At 36.7% G+C, this 16,622-nt stretch overlaps 1 protein-coding gene across 1 annotated transcript; it reads right to left on the bottom strand.

Moving 5' to 3' along the window:
- Nucleotides 1-15,983: 15,983 nt before the first annotated feature.
- On the bottom strand, nt 15,984-16,350 carry SEM1 (SEM1 26S proteasome complex subunit). Its single transcript, XM_032873014.1, is given in 3 exon segments — nt 15,984-16,136; nt 16,139-16,225; nt 16,228-16,350. Coding segments are annotated over 3 exon segments (204 nt in total). The 5' UTR covers nt 16,301-16,350; the 3' UTR covers nt 15,984-16,092.
- Between the last annotated feature and the right edge of the window lie 272 nt (nt 16,351-16,622).

Below are 16,622 nucleotides of genomic sequence, written 5' to 3'. Positions count from 1 at the left end.
GCTCAGTTGGTTAAGCATCCAGCTCTTGATTTCGGCTCAGGTTACGCTCTGTCTGCTCTCAGGGTTGTGAGATGGAGACCTGCATCAGGAAACCCTGATTCTCTCTCCCTCTCGCTCTGCTCCTCTCCTCACCTCTCTCTCTCTCAAAATAAATTAAATAAATAAACGAAAGGTAAAAGACAGCTGTTACATGAAAAGTAAAAAAAAAACTGCTTTAGCATGTCAAAAATAAAAGATAAGTTTGTTTAACCTACTGGATTATGGAAGGAAAATCTACAATTTCTTTAAATTTGTACAGGGCTATAAATAATGTAAATTCATTAATCCTACTTGGTGCCATAATACTGAAATCATGTTTTTAAATAATATTCTTAGTAAAGCAAATACATAATTTGTAACCATTTTTTATAAAAATTACAAGACAAAAATGTTTATATTATGTTAGATATAACACCTCAAGAAAAACATATTTGGTTTGGACTATAAATGAACATTCATCTACATAAATCATCATGCAGTTATTAAGTGGGGCTATAGCAAAGTGTTAAGGCAGCATCTAAGGATAATTACTTTTCTTTATTCAGAAGCAATAGTCACAGAACCCAAAAATCATAAATTCCAGGTACAGAAATGAAATTTCTCGAATCACCTTACAGAGATGAAAATGCATTTAATTTTTAAGGCCGTCCAATAAAGGGAAGGGGACTTATTTTTACTTTAATTTCATTTTTGTTAAAAATATACAGGTGTACATACAGGCACACATCAAAATATCATCCAGCAAAATACCAACAATAGTGATTATCTATACATGGTAGAAATATCAAGGATTCTTATCCACTTCCTTTTGGTTACGTGGATTTCCATAATGAACAAACAATAATTGTATAGAGGCTTAAAATAGGATTGATTGGTCCACAAAGTATCCTATAAACTAGATTCAACAAAATTAACTTCTGCTTCCAAATTCTGTAATGAATAACAAGTATGTCATTTTAATAATTTTCTTTTTAAGATTTTTTTTTTATTTATTAGAGAGAAAGTGTGACACATCTGTGGGGGAGGGCGGCAGAAAGAAAAAGAGAAGCAGATTCCCCACTGAGCAGGGAGCCCAATGTTGGGCTTGATCCCTGAATCCTGGAATCATGACCTGAACTGAAGGTAGACACTTAATTGACTGAGCCACACAGGTGCTCCTAGTAATTTTCAGTAATTCTTAAGTCTCCACCATAGAATGTGTTCTATTCTTTAATTCCTCCATGAGATATTGAACATTTAATAATTACTATATAAAAACTGAATTTGGGGGGCACCTGGATGGCTGGTTAAACATCTGCCTTCAGCTTGGGTCATGATCCCACATTTTGGGATGGAGCCCTGCATGGGGCTTCCTGCTGAGCAGAGAGCCTGCTTCTCCCTCTCCCTCTGCTGCTCCCCCTGCTTGTGCTCTGTCAGATAAATAAAATCATTTTTAAAAATTTTTAAACATTTTTTTAACGATTTTATTTATTTATTTGAGAGAAAGAGCGTTCCAGCAAGCATGAGCAGGGGGAGGGGCAGAGGGAGAAAAAAACTCCCTGCTAAGCAGGGAGCCCAACTCGGGGCTCAATTCCAGGACCCTGGGATTATGACCTGAGCCAAAGGCAGACGCTTTTTAGGCAGGCACCCCTTTTTAAAACACTTTGATCATCAAAAGTTTTCTCAGTATTTTTTTTTTTTTAAAGATTTTATTTATTTATTAGTTAGAGAGAGAGAGAGCATGAGCACAGGCAGACAGAGTGGTAGGCAGAGGCAGAGGGAGAAGCAGGCTCCCCGCTGAGCAAGGAGTCCGATGTGGGACTCGATCCCAGGACGCTGGGATCATGACCTGAGCCGAAGGCAGCTGCTTAACCAACTGAGCCACCCAGGCGTCCCAGTTTTCTCAGTATTTGACAGAAAGTTTTGTTTACACAGATTTAATACTTTAAAAAAAAGAGAAACAACTGAGCTGCAAACTGGACTCATCTGAAGACCTTTGAAAAAGTAGTGACATTTAGGTCTCACCCTCCCCAAATCTCAGATTTAATGGGTCCAGGCTGTGGCCCAGACATCAGGATTCTTTTTAAAGATTTATTTATTTGAGAGAGAGAATGGGAGAGGGAGAGAATGACTAGGGGGCTGGGGGGTAGGTAGAGAGGCAGGGAGCCTGAAGCAGGGCTGGATCTCAGGACCCTGAGACCATGACCGGAGCCAAAAACAAGAGTCAGGTGCTCAACCAACTGAGCCACTTAGGAGCCCCCAAAACATCAGGATTTTTAAAACAACCCAAAAGGTTATTCCTTCACTTCCAACAGTAACAAATATAAATCAAATCACACTTATGTTGATATGGTACTATTTAGAAAGTCACCCCAAATTCTCATTTATACTGCAGATAGGAAGAGGGGAAATATTTCATATACTGTCTTATACAATTGGGCATTTTTAATGTTCAGGTTATAACTTTAATTAGCTGATTTCTTCCCCTAAATTTTATTTACCCAGAAATATACTGACCATCTGGAGTCCAAATATAAATACTCCAGCTTCTTTTGCACAGCAAAAGAAACAGTTAACCAAAAGACAACTGACAGAATGGGAGAAGATATTTGCAAATGACATATCAGATAAAGGGCTAGTGTCCAAAATCTATAAAGAGCTTAGCAAACTCAACACCCAAAGAACAAATAATCCAATCAAGAAACGGGCAGAGGACATGAACAGACATTTCTGCAAAGAAGACATCCAGATGGCCAACAGACACATGAAAAAGTGCTCCACATCACTTGGCATCAGAGAAATACAAATCAAAACCACAATGAGATACCACCTCACACCAGTCAGAATGGATAAAATTAACAAGTCAGGAAATGACAGATGCTGGTGAGGATGCAGAGAAAGGGGAACCCTCCTACACTGTTGGTAGGAATGCAAGCTGGTGCAACAACTCTGGAAAACAACATGGAGGTTCCTCAAAAAGTTGAAAATAGAGCTATCCTATGACACAGCAATTGCACTACTGGGTATTTACCCTAAAGATACAAACGTAGTGATCCGAAGGGGCACGTGCACCCGAATGTTTATAGCAGCCATGTCCACAATAGCCAAATTATGGAAAGAACCTCGATGTCCATCAACAGATGAATGGATAAAGAAGATGTGGTATATATATACAATGGAATACTATGCAGCCATCAAAAGAAATGAAATCTTGCCATTTGCGACGACGTGGATGGAACTAGAGGGTATTATGCTTAGCGAAATAAGTCATTTGGAGAAAGACAACTATCATATATGATCTCCCTGATATGAGGAAGTGGAGATGCAATGTGTGGGGTTTGGGGGGTAGTAAAAGAATAAATGGAACAAGATGGGATCAGGAGGGAGACAAACCATAAGAGACTCTGAATCTCACAAAACAAACTGAGGGTTGCCAGGGGTAGCTGGGTAGGGAGAGGGTGGTGGGGTTATGGACATTGGGGAGGGTATGTGCTATGGTGAGTGCTGTGAAGTGTGTAAACCTGGTGACTCACACACCTGTACCCCTAGGGCTAATAATACATTATATGTTTATAAAAAAAAATTTTAAAAACTTATAAAAAAAATACTCCAGCTTTGATGAGAAATAAGTACAGATAAATGTATCCTCTGTTAAAACATACATTCATTTCTTTCCTTTTTTGTTCATTAATCAATTTCTTGCAGATACACACACACACACACACACACACACTTTAACAGAGGCCAGTAAAAGGGCCTTCTGCAGAATTCTTTTACAAAAAAAACTAATGTAAAAAACAACACTGCTAACTTATGTATGTGCCTTATAGTTTACATTTTTATATATTTTGGGGCAAAGCTATCCACATTACCTTTGTTAACAAATCTTAAGATTCTTTTTTTTTTTAAGATTTTATTTATTTATTTGACAGAGAGAGAGAAATCACAAGTAGGAAGAGAGGCAGGCAGAGAGAAAGGGGGAAGCAGGCTCCCTGCTGAAGCAGAGAGCCTGATGCGAGGCTCCATCCCAGGACCATGAGAATATGGCCTGAGCCGAAGGCAGAGGCTTAACCCACTAAGCCACCCAGGTGCCCCAAATCTAAGATTCTTTAATTATATTATTATCCATCAAGGTTCAGCTGAATTGTCAATATAACATCAAAAAAACTCAGGAAAGGGGCACCTGGGTGGCTCAGTGGGTTAAAACCTCTGCCTTCGGCTCAGGTCATGATCTCAGGGTCCTAGGATCAAGCCCCACATGGGGCTCTCTGCTCGGCAGGGAGCCTGCTTCCCGTTCTCTCTGCCTGACTCTCTGCCTACTTGTGATCTCTCTCTCTCTCAAATAAATAAACAAAATCTTTAAAAAAAAAAAAAAAACCTCAGGAAAGATAAATCAATTACAAGACATATAATTTTTTAAAAGAGAGATCTAACTTTCAGTTAGAGAAATAATAGTCACTGGGAAATGTCTATAAAACTAAAGGCATGGGGGGTGGTTTAGAAGTTTGAATACTAAATAAAAGACAACAAGTATTTAATTCTTTACTAAAACAATAAGTGAAAATTATTTCTGGTCATGTTTTCAAATAGGTATCTATGGACTCTCTTTATGTATCTTTACAACAATCTCTCTATGGTATCATTTTTTTATTAAAATGTTATAGATACACAATATTATTTTAGTTTCAGCTGTACCACATAGTTATTCAGCATTTATATACATTACAAAGTCATTATCACAGTAAATCTAGCTACCATCTGTCACCAGATGTATTATAAATATTAACTACATTCTCTGTTTTGTAAATTATATCCCCATATCTGATTTATTCTGGTTTGGGTTTGGGTGTTTTTTTTTTTTTTAATTGCAGTATAGTTAACATCATTACATTAATTTCAGGTGAATATAGTAATTCAACAATTCTAAATATTACTCAAGATAAATGTAATATTTTTTTTTAAAGATTTTATTTATTTATTTGACAGAGAGAGATCACAAGTAGGCAGAGAGACAGGCAGAGAGAGAGGGGGGAAGCAGCTCCCCGCTGAGCAGAGAGCCTGATGTGAGGCTTGATCCCAGGACCCTGAGATCATGACCTGAGCCGAAGGCAGAGGCTTTAACCCACTGAGCCACCCAGGTGCCCCGATAAATGTAATCTTAAATGTAATCTTAATCCCCTTCACCTATTTCACCCATTCCAGCACCCACCTCCCCTCTGGTAACCATCTGTTTGTTCTATTTTATAACTAGAACTCAGTACTCCCTCTTGTTAAAGAAAGAAAAATTCGTGTGTTAAATTCACCCAAAATAGACCAGATTACTGGCATCTCAATAGTCTAAAAATACCAGGTAAAAAACATTATTTATGGTTTTTACCTGGCATTTTAGGTAGGTAAAGTAAACTCATAATAGAAGCTCACAGAGCCTTCTCTTTCAAGAAATTTAGAGTAAGGTTAAGAGATATAAGGCAAAAGAACAAGAAGAATGGCAGGATTAAGAAGAGAAGGATTTTTGTTTCTGGTTTTTGTTGGTTAAGCTAGAAAAACTCTGAGAGGTTCATTCAAATTATTATTTGAATTATATACACCTAATTTGATTATATATACCTAATTACAAGTTTTAAGAAATACTCCCTTTTACAAGCTTAAGTGTTTATAGATGATATTATATAATATCTGGGATCTGATTCAAAATAATTTGGGGGGTAGTTTAAAATAAAGAATAAGCAAAATAACATCAGTCATAAGTTGCTAACTGTTGAATCTGGGTGATAGGTACATGGTGGTTCATAGATCTTCTTTTCTTAATATGCTTAAAACTTTCTAAAATGATTTTAAAAATATGCATATATTTTTTAAATATGCTCAATTATTTTTCATTTTTATATATAATTATACGCTGTTCTCTTTAATGTCAAACTGATGATACTGATTTTACCAGGGTATATTTTAAGACTTTTCTTAGCAATGATTATACATTAATTGTTGAATTATCTCAATTTCTCAATTGTCCATGTGACCACCACAATTTCATATTCAACTAGATGGGAAAAAAGGTGAAAAACAGATGAAAGCTGATCCTAGAGTTCTGGTTCACAGAGTTCAAAAATTTACCCCCTAAGGAATTCTATATGACAGTATCCCTATTATAGCATTAAAAAAAAAAAAAAAAAAAAACACTAATTTTCTAGTTATAGATTTGGGAGGGAAGAGGGCAGAGGAAAAAGGAAAGAGAATCATGAGCAGGCTCCACACACAGCACAGAGTCCACAATGCAAGGCTCTATCCCTTGACTCTGAGATCACGACCTGAGCCAAAATCAAGAGTGAGACCCTTAAGTGATTGAGCCACCCAGGTTCCCCATCTTCTAAATTTTTAAATTTCGCAATATTGATAGAAAAAAATGAATTCTGAACTAAGAGCCACATGAATTATCTCTTCAGTTCTGCCTTTAATTTAACTGTATGGCCATCAAGTCTCTTAACCTCTCTAAACCTGTTTCCTCAACTTTTTAATGAGGAATTAGAATTAAATTAACTCCAGGGTAATGTCCAATTCTAACTTTCTAGGCTTCTACATGGCTGGCCTACAGGAAACCTGAACACATTCACAACTCAAGTGGACAATTACCAAGACCAGCAGTTCTCCAAGTCAATGGACCCCTGAAGATCCCAGAGACCGTTTTAGAGAGTCAACAAGGTCAAAACTATTTTCATAATACAAAGACATTTGCTTTTTTCACTATAGTTATATTTACCCTAATTATGCAGAACCAATGATAGGTAAAACTTCTACCACTTTAGCCAGAACCAAGACAGTGGTCACTGCACCCATAGTAAAAGAATGCTGGTTTCACTGAAGGACACTTTTGATTGGGGTGCCCTGTGGCTCAGCTGATTAAGCATCTGCCTTCGGCTCAGGTCATGATCCCAGGATCCTGGCATTGAGCCCCATGTCAAGATCCTGCTCAGTAAGGAGTCTGCTTCTCTCTCCCTCTGCTGTTCCCCCTGCTTGTGCTCTCTTGCTTTCTGTCAAATAAATAAATAAAATATTAAAAAAAAAAAAAAAAGAGGGGGCACTTGGGTGGCTCAGTTAGTTAAGTGTCTGCCTTAGGCTCAGGTCATGATCTCAGACATCTGGAATCAAGTCCCACACTGGGCTCTCTGCTCAGCAGGGAGTCGGCTTCTCCCTCTCCCTCTGTGCTCTCCCCACTCTCTCTCAAATAAATAAAATCTTAAAAAAAAAAAAAAAGAATAATTTTGATTAAGCAGTAAAATGTATTAACATTAGTATATCTTGATCCTAAATATATCTTTCTAACATTCTATATGATGAAATAGGAATTGCACATAAAGTACTTCTGCTGTAAAACAAAATAAGATGGTTGTCTCAGGGAAAATACTTGTGTGAATGTCTGAGTTGTAATCTTCAGGAACTTTTTTTTTCCCATAAAATACCATGGTTCCTGGAAACACTGACTAACAAATCTTGGTTATTCAAACTTGAGTTTTTGGCAAATTTGGGATTTTGTTTGTTTTTTGAGTAAAGCCTGTCACCTCAAGGAAAGCAACTTACAATATTTGTTGACAACAGTAAGATTCAAGTGACAAGCAGAATCTGGGAAAACCTGTAGCTGCCACCTTTACCATAGCAGCTTATGCTATTGAAGTTTTAAACAGTTAAGACTTTTTTGATGAAATCAAAATATAATTTGTGATATTACAAAAATTTGGGAGATCTACATAATTCAGCAAAACAGTGTGTTTCAAAGGACAAATATAATCATGTTATAAAATCATGCATGGGTAAAAGATACATTCAGAGTACAAAATACACCAGCAGATTATAATATAACAGAGTACAAAAGTTCATTAGTATGATTTAAGATTTCACCTTGGCACTTTAAGAAATTATCACCTGCTGAGTTTTGGTGAAGGATCAAAGGATATACACAATTACCTTCAAAGGTACATTACTACTTCCTTTCCCTAGGATTTATCTGTGTAAGGCCAGATTTCTTCACTTACACTTCAACCAAAAACAACATAATGCAGGAAAATTAAATCCAGTTATCATCTATTAAATTAGACATTATATAAATTTACAAAAATATAAAATAGTGCTATTTTTTTCACAAATCTTTGTCTTGGAAAATAGTTATTTTTCTTTTTGTTAATTTTAAGTAATCTCAACACCCAAAGTGGGACTTACATTCACAACCCCAAGATCAAGAGTCAGATGTTCTACAGACTGAGACAGCCAGGCACCCCAAAAATAGTTATTTTTCATAAAATGTCATTTTCTGTTAACAAGCATTTATTATTTGTATTTAAATGGATTAAATAAGTTTTTAATTTCTAAATTTTAATTTCTAACACAGTAAATATTGATATAACCAAACAGATATACAAAATCTTTACAGAGTCCTCAACAATTATTAGTACAAAAGAATCCTAAAACCTGAGGTCCACTGATTTACGTAAAATCTTACCAAAACTTTTGCTAGGCAGTTCACATTCTCTAGTCACTCATAATCAATCTAGTGAGAGTAGGGGACAATGAAAAAAAGCACACATTTATGACCTGTGATGAATATTATAATACAGGTATAATTCTAAACAGTAAGTCTGGGAAAACTATTTTGAAGGATTTAATTCCAACAGTTCCTAAAAGATAGGTAAGACTAAAAGAAAATGAATTCCAGAATAAGGTCAGTTTGAATAAGAGTAGAAAGATGGGAGAATGGGGTCATGTTCAGGGAATAGGTCAATGGGCTAGAGCATGGCACAGTGGCAGAAGTGGGACAAGAGCTGAAGTGGAAAAGTGAGCCAAGAGATTAGGCCATGAAGGATTTTAACCCCACAGTACAAGTTTAGACTCTGAAATGTATTAATAAAGGCTAATAAGGATTCTTATTCAGCAAGAAAATATTAAAATCAGATTTCCACTTTGAAACACAGCTCTAATGGCAAAGCACAGGATAGACTCTGCTGTGCATGGAGGAAAAGGGCCAAACACAGATGTGCATGGAAGAAAAAGTAATGAAGGCTGCACTCAGTTAGAGGGAACAGAAAGTGAAGGATGACCTTCAGAAAGCAGAATAGAGTTTGGCAAGTGAAAGAATATGACAAGAGGGAAAAGATGAGTGAAAATTCTAAACCTGAATAACTAGGGCCATGGGGCTATCATACAGAAACAGAAAGAAACAGAAGAAGATCCAAGTTTCTCAAAGGATGTGCAATTGATGGAAATTATGAAATCTGAAGACGTCTGTAGACCATCAGTTTAGAAATGACAGTCAAGTTGATACAGAAAGAAATCTGTGGGAAATCTGCACTAAAAAGTAAGAACTGCAACCATGGGACTAATATAATTATCAAAAATAAGAACAGAATGAGTAGAGCAAAGTGCCAAGTACAGGAGTTTATGAGAAATGAACAATAATGGCATGCGCAGAGAGAATTAAGCAGTAAAAACAAAACAGGAAAAGTCAGAGACCTGAGAGAACGCATGACCAAAGAAGCTAAGAGAAAAGAATTCAAGGAGGATTAACTGGTGAATAGCTGAACAGGCTGGAAAAGAATAATGATCTAAATGAGGCCACTGGATCTATTAATTACGAGGTTACAGAGTAGTCTCTGTTGAGTGTTTAGGGCAGAACACAGATTACAATGGCCTCATTAGCATGGTATTAGGTACAGGAAATAAATATTTTACCCAGAGCTACACGAAAGTATATTTTCCAAAAAACAGTTTGTCTGCTTTTCAACCATAATAATTTTTTAATAAAACTATGTCTAAATTTAACTGTTATTTTCAATTTATTTCAGTCACATAAAACACTGATTTTAGCATTAAAACAGAACACCATCATTTACCTAATAAATTTTATGACACAAAAATAATTTAAAAAAATATATATATACTACTATGTTACATATTGACCCTCACTCTACTGCTTAAAAGAATATTATTCTTAGTCTAGATGGGTCTACTATAGAACATTTAAGGGCAATTCCAACAATCAGCATTTATTTAAGAAAAACCCCTATTACCCAGCCCCTTTTTATTAGTAAATATCAAGCAGAATATGAGATCAAGCTTAATTTAAACATATTTATATAAAATGTGTATTTAGCCAGACCCAAGTTTATATGAGTAATATATGAAATATATATATATTAACATAATATAGAAAACAAACACTGTTCAACAAAAAGATTCTTCCATTTACAAAAGAAATCATTACTGAAATACTTTAAATAAATAAGAATCTTTCCCAGGATATTATGAAATTACAATTTAATTTTTATTTAATTTACATGAAACTTTATAGGAATACATCTGTTTAAAGCAAATTCATGAAGTATTAATGAAAATGTATAGTCAAGGGGTTTAAAAACTGTAAAGAATAGTTTAGACACTGTGTGTCCAGAAGGTCTCCTCTCTCTCATCAGCTGGCAGGGGAAGTTGGAACACTGTGTGGAACAGAAACAGCAATCTGAGGGCAAGGAACAAAAGAGGATATGATAGAGGAGTTATCTGCTTTACACTTGAAAGCAGGCAATAGCTCCAAGAGTATCCTGATGCTACCATCCCTTGTTTGGATACAATAGACAGAAGAGATTAATCCTGAAGGGATTTTCAAAGCTTTTAGTCTTTAAAAAGAACACAGAAAAAGGTAACTTAGAGTTCTAAATGGGGCAAAGGCTCTGGATCCGAACCACCTAAAGATATCTCTCGGCTCTGCACCTTACTACTCAGATCAACCTAGTAAATTGTTTCCCTCTCAGCTCTCTCAGCTATACAATGAGATAATAAGAAGAGCTACCTCATAGGGTCAACATTAGAATGAAATGGGAAAATGACTATAAAACACTTCAAGTGGTGGCATATCACTGGCCCTTCAAGAATCATTAGAAATATGCTGTTCTAGGATCATTCTGGATCTGGATCACCCATTCAATCCAACATTATAATACATTAGCACCTTCCAACCCATGACCTAAACCTTTTCACCGTTCAACTACTCTACCATACTAAAAATACTATGTCAGTGTTATATGCCAAAAAATAGAATGCTAGAGAATAGAACCAAAGTCCATGAAATTCTGGACAAGTTCCAGAAGTACACCTTTAATTTAAAAAATATCCCATTTTTTGACACATTAACGTTCTTGTATACAACCATCAGGTTAGCCCCATTTTTGCCAATAACTCATTAAAATCACTAAATTAAACAACTAGACTATAAATTCCTAACTTCGCTGCACCACACCTTCAAAAAAAAAAAAACCTTATAAGTAGAATGTATCTATGCAATATAAAATACTGACTGAAATAAATGGGGTTTTTTTCTGTTTTCTAAAACATCTGTGGTGAAATCTGTCCTATGTTTGAACTCATTCAATTCCCAACCTTCTCTCCCCTCCCAACCACGCCTGATAGAAATTCTTTCTCAAACTAATATAAACCTCCTCAATTTGCCATTGAATACACGATGCCTACTTCTACACTAAGCATTCATCTGTTTTTCCCCAACATCTCATTGGCCAAAACAGCCGTAGTTTTGTTTGAAATCTCAAACAAAAGGATTAAAGATACATAAAATCATCTGCTCTCCTCTTCAATCATGGACAGGAAGAGCAGAGAAGCTAATACATTCCTCTTGAAAACACATACACATGAATACACTTTGTTCTTCCCCAAAATACCAAAAGGATAACAGACAGCAAATCATGCCCACAAACCAAAACACTGTTGTTTCATCTAATTTTAGAAAAAAAATAACAAGGAACTGGAGAAAATTTCTCTCTGGAATAACTCAATCCTCAAATCAGGGAAATTCAAAGAGCATAACATGGAAAAACCAACAGCCTCAATTCTCCCCTTCAGGATACTAATTCTATCAGCACCAAATGAAAACAAAGAGTATGTTTTTAGAAGATCCCAAAAAAGTATGAAATCTCTTTCTCAAAGAAGGAAAAAAAAAGACCACTTAGAGAGAACATATCTAAATGTATTATTTCAAGCACAGGTGTTCTGTGATTCACCTCAAACCGGTTTCTTTTTGTATCATATTCTTTTTTTTTTTTCCTTGAGTAGGCTCCACACCCGGCTCAGAGCCCATCTTGGAGCCTGAACTCAAGACCCTGAGATCAAGACCTGAGCTGCAATCAAGAGTCAGACACTTAACTAACTGATTGAGCCATCCAGGAGGGCCCCATATTTTTTTATAGTCAAGCTTGTAAACTTACTTGTTTAAAAAAAAAAAAAGACCAAATTATATCATCTATATCCAGAAGTATCCTTTATTTATAGTTTAAAGTCTCATAGCCAGGTGTTTGTTATTTGATTAATTTGCCCAGCCCTGCGATACAGTTGGTTCTTCCCTTTCTGGAAGCTGCGAACAAAATCCAGTATAGCTGTACTTGAAACAAGCAGTCTCAAGCATTTTGTAAATATACCACAAAATTTTGCTTAATCTGAGAAAATCTTGTACTCTTTTTCCCTGGAACCTTCAAGAATAGAGAGAAAATATAAATTATAATCTATTGTTTTTGGAGGGAGTAATGCTCATATTAGGGACCTTCATACCGTCTCATAAGAAGAGAAACGCTTTTTTTAGTAATCCTCAGGAATTTGTCCAAAATAAAAAACATGGGGGCGCCTGGGTGGCTCAGTGGGTTAAAGCCTCTGCCTTCGGCTCAGGTCATGATTTCCAGGGTCCTGGGATCAAGCCCCACATCAGGCTCTCTGCTCAACAACAAGCCTGCTTCCTCCTCTCTCTCTGTCTGCTGCTCTGCCTACTTGTGATCTTTGTCTGTCAAATAAATAAATATTTTTAAAAAAAAACAACAAACATGGATTTACACTTGTATCCAGAATTCAGGTTAACTAGGTAAAACTGGCATTAACAGAAGATAGCTGAATAAGAGTAAACTGCAACAGATTTATACAGAAATGTAATGTGTCTTTAAAAGGACTTGGGGAGGAAGAACAATTTTTTCAGAACAGTCTTATGTCTATCAACTATTATTACATTAAGCCTGTATTCTGGTATTTTTGCTATCAAGAGTCCGGGGAAATACAAGATACAAATTCCACAAGGCACAGACCTCTTCTCCCAATTCTTTTTAAAAAATTAGTCATTAAAAGATCTTTTCTAATGAAAGACATGTACTCTTTCAAACCAAGACTAAGTTCAGAAACCTCACTAAGGTACAACAATATATTAATAAAAGGGTTTTATGTTAATAGACTTGGGTTATGTTTCTCATTGGGTTATATGGATCATAAAAGTTCCTAAGGGGAGCCTGGCTGTGTCAGTCAGTAGAGCATGCAACTCTTGATCTCTGGGTCATAAGCTGGAGCCCCACATTGGGTAGAGAAATTACTTTAAAAAAAAAAAAAAAAGTTCCTAGAATAACTAACTGTTCAATTGGATGAGAAAGTGAATGAATTTTTTTCTAAGTATGTATAAGATAAGCAGTCTCAGCATTTTTGAGATGTATCACAGGTCCCAAAGTTATTTAAACTACACCAAGGAAATGCTAAAAATTCCCAAAGGTTCTAATCAATGCCCTATTTATTCTCCACATTTATTCTCCACTTGCTCCATCATACTCCCCATCCCTCCTATGTATGCTCTGTTCCTGCCCTGGGAAGATGAGCCTGCATAGATCACCACCTAGGCTCCGCAGGTGGGTTCCAGCAGTGCAAGCCAGTGTACAAGACCCAAAGACAGAGGGAGGAGAGGTCATGGAACTTCCCCTCCCCTCCCAGCCTGACTGCCTCAAAGCCACAGTTCCCTGGGGCCTTCCTCCCCCATGCCAGCTCTCAACTCTCAGTTTTGGTAATCTCTGGAGTATTAAGGGCTTCTCACCATTGCTATTCCCTGGATGCAACCCCCCCCACCCTTGTTTGTTCTCTAACCTCTATAATCTCTTCTTTTGCACCATCCAGGATGAAATCTCTTTCCTGCTGGGAGCTTGCCTGATGAAGCTAACAATACCAAAGCTGGTTAACTCAAAACAGAACATTATCTAAAGAAATTCAATTTAAAAAGTTTAACAAGGTCTTAAGATCTATTCAAGTACTACTTATTATTTGTATAACTTTAAAAATTAAATATAACTAGCTCACTTCTAAATGAAGCTTGTTAAAAGCTGAAAAACTCATTACAATTAAAGTTAGGTGTGCAATTTAACACTGCCCCTCTCAAAGATAAATGCTTATAAACCCCAAATAAACTTAATACACACACACACACACACACACACACACACACACACAAAATCAAGGAAGGGATTCCGGTAACTGATATTTCACTTCCTTCTACCATACACTGCCTGGTTAATCCAAACACTTTTTGTTGTTTTACTGAAGCCTTCCCAGGCATAGGATAAAGAAAAGTTTTAAACCAGTGGTTCTCAAATTTTGGTGTGCAAGTAAATCAACCGAGAAACTTGTTAAAATGCTAGTGCCCAGGCCTCACCCACACCTTTCTGACAAATGTTTTTACCAGTTCCCAGATAATTGTGATTAACACTACACTTCAAAACTTCTTCAATTCGGCCAACTTTAAGATTCCACCGAAATCTCCAATACACTTTTTTCTTTTTGAATAAACATTCCACATTAAACATGGCCAAAGAAACCAAAAAACAAAAACTAACACAGTAACAATAATAATGCACACTAACTACACATCACGGTGATATGTGTTTCACATGTATTATTATCTAATTCCTTCCCCATAAGAACCACACCAGGTAGGTAACACTGTTGCCTCCATTTTATAGATGAGAAAACTGAAGCCCAGAGACACTAAGTAATCTAACTACAGTAGTGACTGGCAAAACCAGAATCATCTCAGGTCTGCCAGTCCCTCTTATCTACAAGCTGGGTAAGCAAGCAGTTGTATATAAATGCAACTCTGCAGTTTCAGGACTGTCACAAAAAGGATTACACCTAAGGGCCAAGCAGTTACACAAGCAACAATCATCCCCATCCACTCCCCACAAGCTCTCTTGACTCTCCACCCATCACTCACCAAGGCCTTCCACCTACACAGTATGCCATCATATACTGGTAGGACATCACAACTCTGTGTGTATATCAGTACTCCTTCTACTCCTACCTACTACATGCTAAGTACATCCAAATTCCATCTCCATCAAGTACTGGCTATGAGCTTGAGCAAATTTAACATCTTATGCCTCTGTTTCCCAGTCTGTAAACTGTGGGTCATAATGTCAAATGCACTAAAGTAAGTCATGTAGTGATTAACTGAGATAATGTACACAAAGTACTTGCTTGACACACAAATACATAGCAAAAACTCAATAAACGATAGCTGCTAATCCAACATATCAATCCTATATTCCCTTTATTTTATTTTAGCCTTGTGTTCCTGAGACTCTGATGAAGACGGAACATACTCTTACTTATCAGGAGCAGACTGGTAACAGTGAACTGAAGGCCAGGAGTAGAATATTTTTGAGTAAGTAAGTCTTTTAGTAACCCTCAAATTCTACCACTTTGACAACTATCTATTTCCCAACTTTAGGGTCAGCCCTGTTGATTACATACTACTATTAAGAGTCTATAATTTACCTTAATTCAAAACAAGAATAAAATACCACTTAGCACAGGAACTTGGTCTTAATTTATCATGGTATCATTAGCACTTAGAACTGTACCTGGTTCATGGCAGACACTCAAATATTTGTCAAATGAATGAAGGCATAAAGATACCAATGCAGACACATATTAACTCATTAGTGAATCTTTACAAAAACAAGCATAATTATCAGGTAAATACCAATGTGTCAAGTAACAAAAAAGTTATTTTCAAAATTCCCCCAGAATATTTTTCTCCTTTTTTTTAAAAGAGCAAAACTGTGTGTGTGTGTGTGTGTGTGTGTGTGTGTGGTGTGTGTGCATGTGTGTGTTACAAAAACATAAATCCAAGCAGGCAATGAAATAAACATATTTTTTTAAGTGTCCCATCCTGGGTTTTCTGTCCTAGAATTTAGTAAACAGCTCAAGTTTAGGTTGCTCTTCTGAATGCTAAGAGGTCTCCATCTTATAACCAAGTTTCTGTAATTCAGCTCCTGATTGGAGAAGTTATCATCTACATTGTCTTCATCCCAATCATCCTCCCAGACATTTGAACCTTCATCTTCATCTAAACCAGCCCAGGGAACTCCTTGAACTCACCGTCTTCCTCCAAGAGACCCAAGTCTACTAGCTGCATTTTTTCTGACACAGCGACCATCCCCTCTGAAAACCCCCCAAGCTGAGAGGAAAGTTGGAACTCTGACTTTTCCTCACAGAAGACACCAACGCTGCTGCCATCTCTGAAGTCAACTCTACCACAGAGTTCTCCTTTCTTTTTATTTACCTTTTTTTAAAGATTTTATTCATTTATTTGACAGACAGAGATCACAAGTAGGCAGAGAGTCAGGCAGAGAGAGAGGAGGAAGCAGGCTCCCTGCCGAGCAGAGACTCTGATGTGGGGCTCAATCCCAGGACCCTGGGATCATGACCTGAGCAGAAGGCAGAGGCTTTAACCCACTGAGCCATCCAGGCACCTCTCC

This window comes from Lontra canadensis, unplaced genomic scaffold (assembly GCF_010015895.1).
Source record: "Lontra canadensis isolate GAN:19392208 unplaced genomic scaffold, GSC_riverotter_1.0 scaffold47, whole genome shotgun sequence".
Taxonomy (NCBI): Eukaryota; Metazoa; Chordata; class Mammalia; order Carnivora; family Mustelidae; genus Lontra; species Lontra canadensis.
The sequence above is the reverse complement of the archived record's forward strand: the minus strand, read 5'-3'. Positions and strand labels throughout refer to the sequence as shown.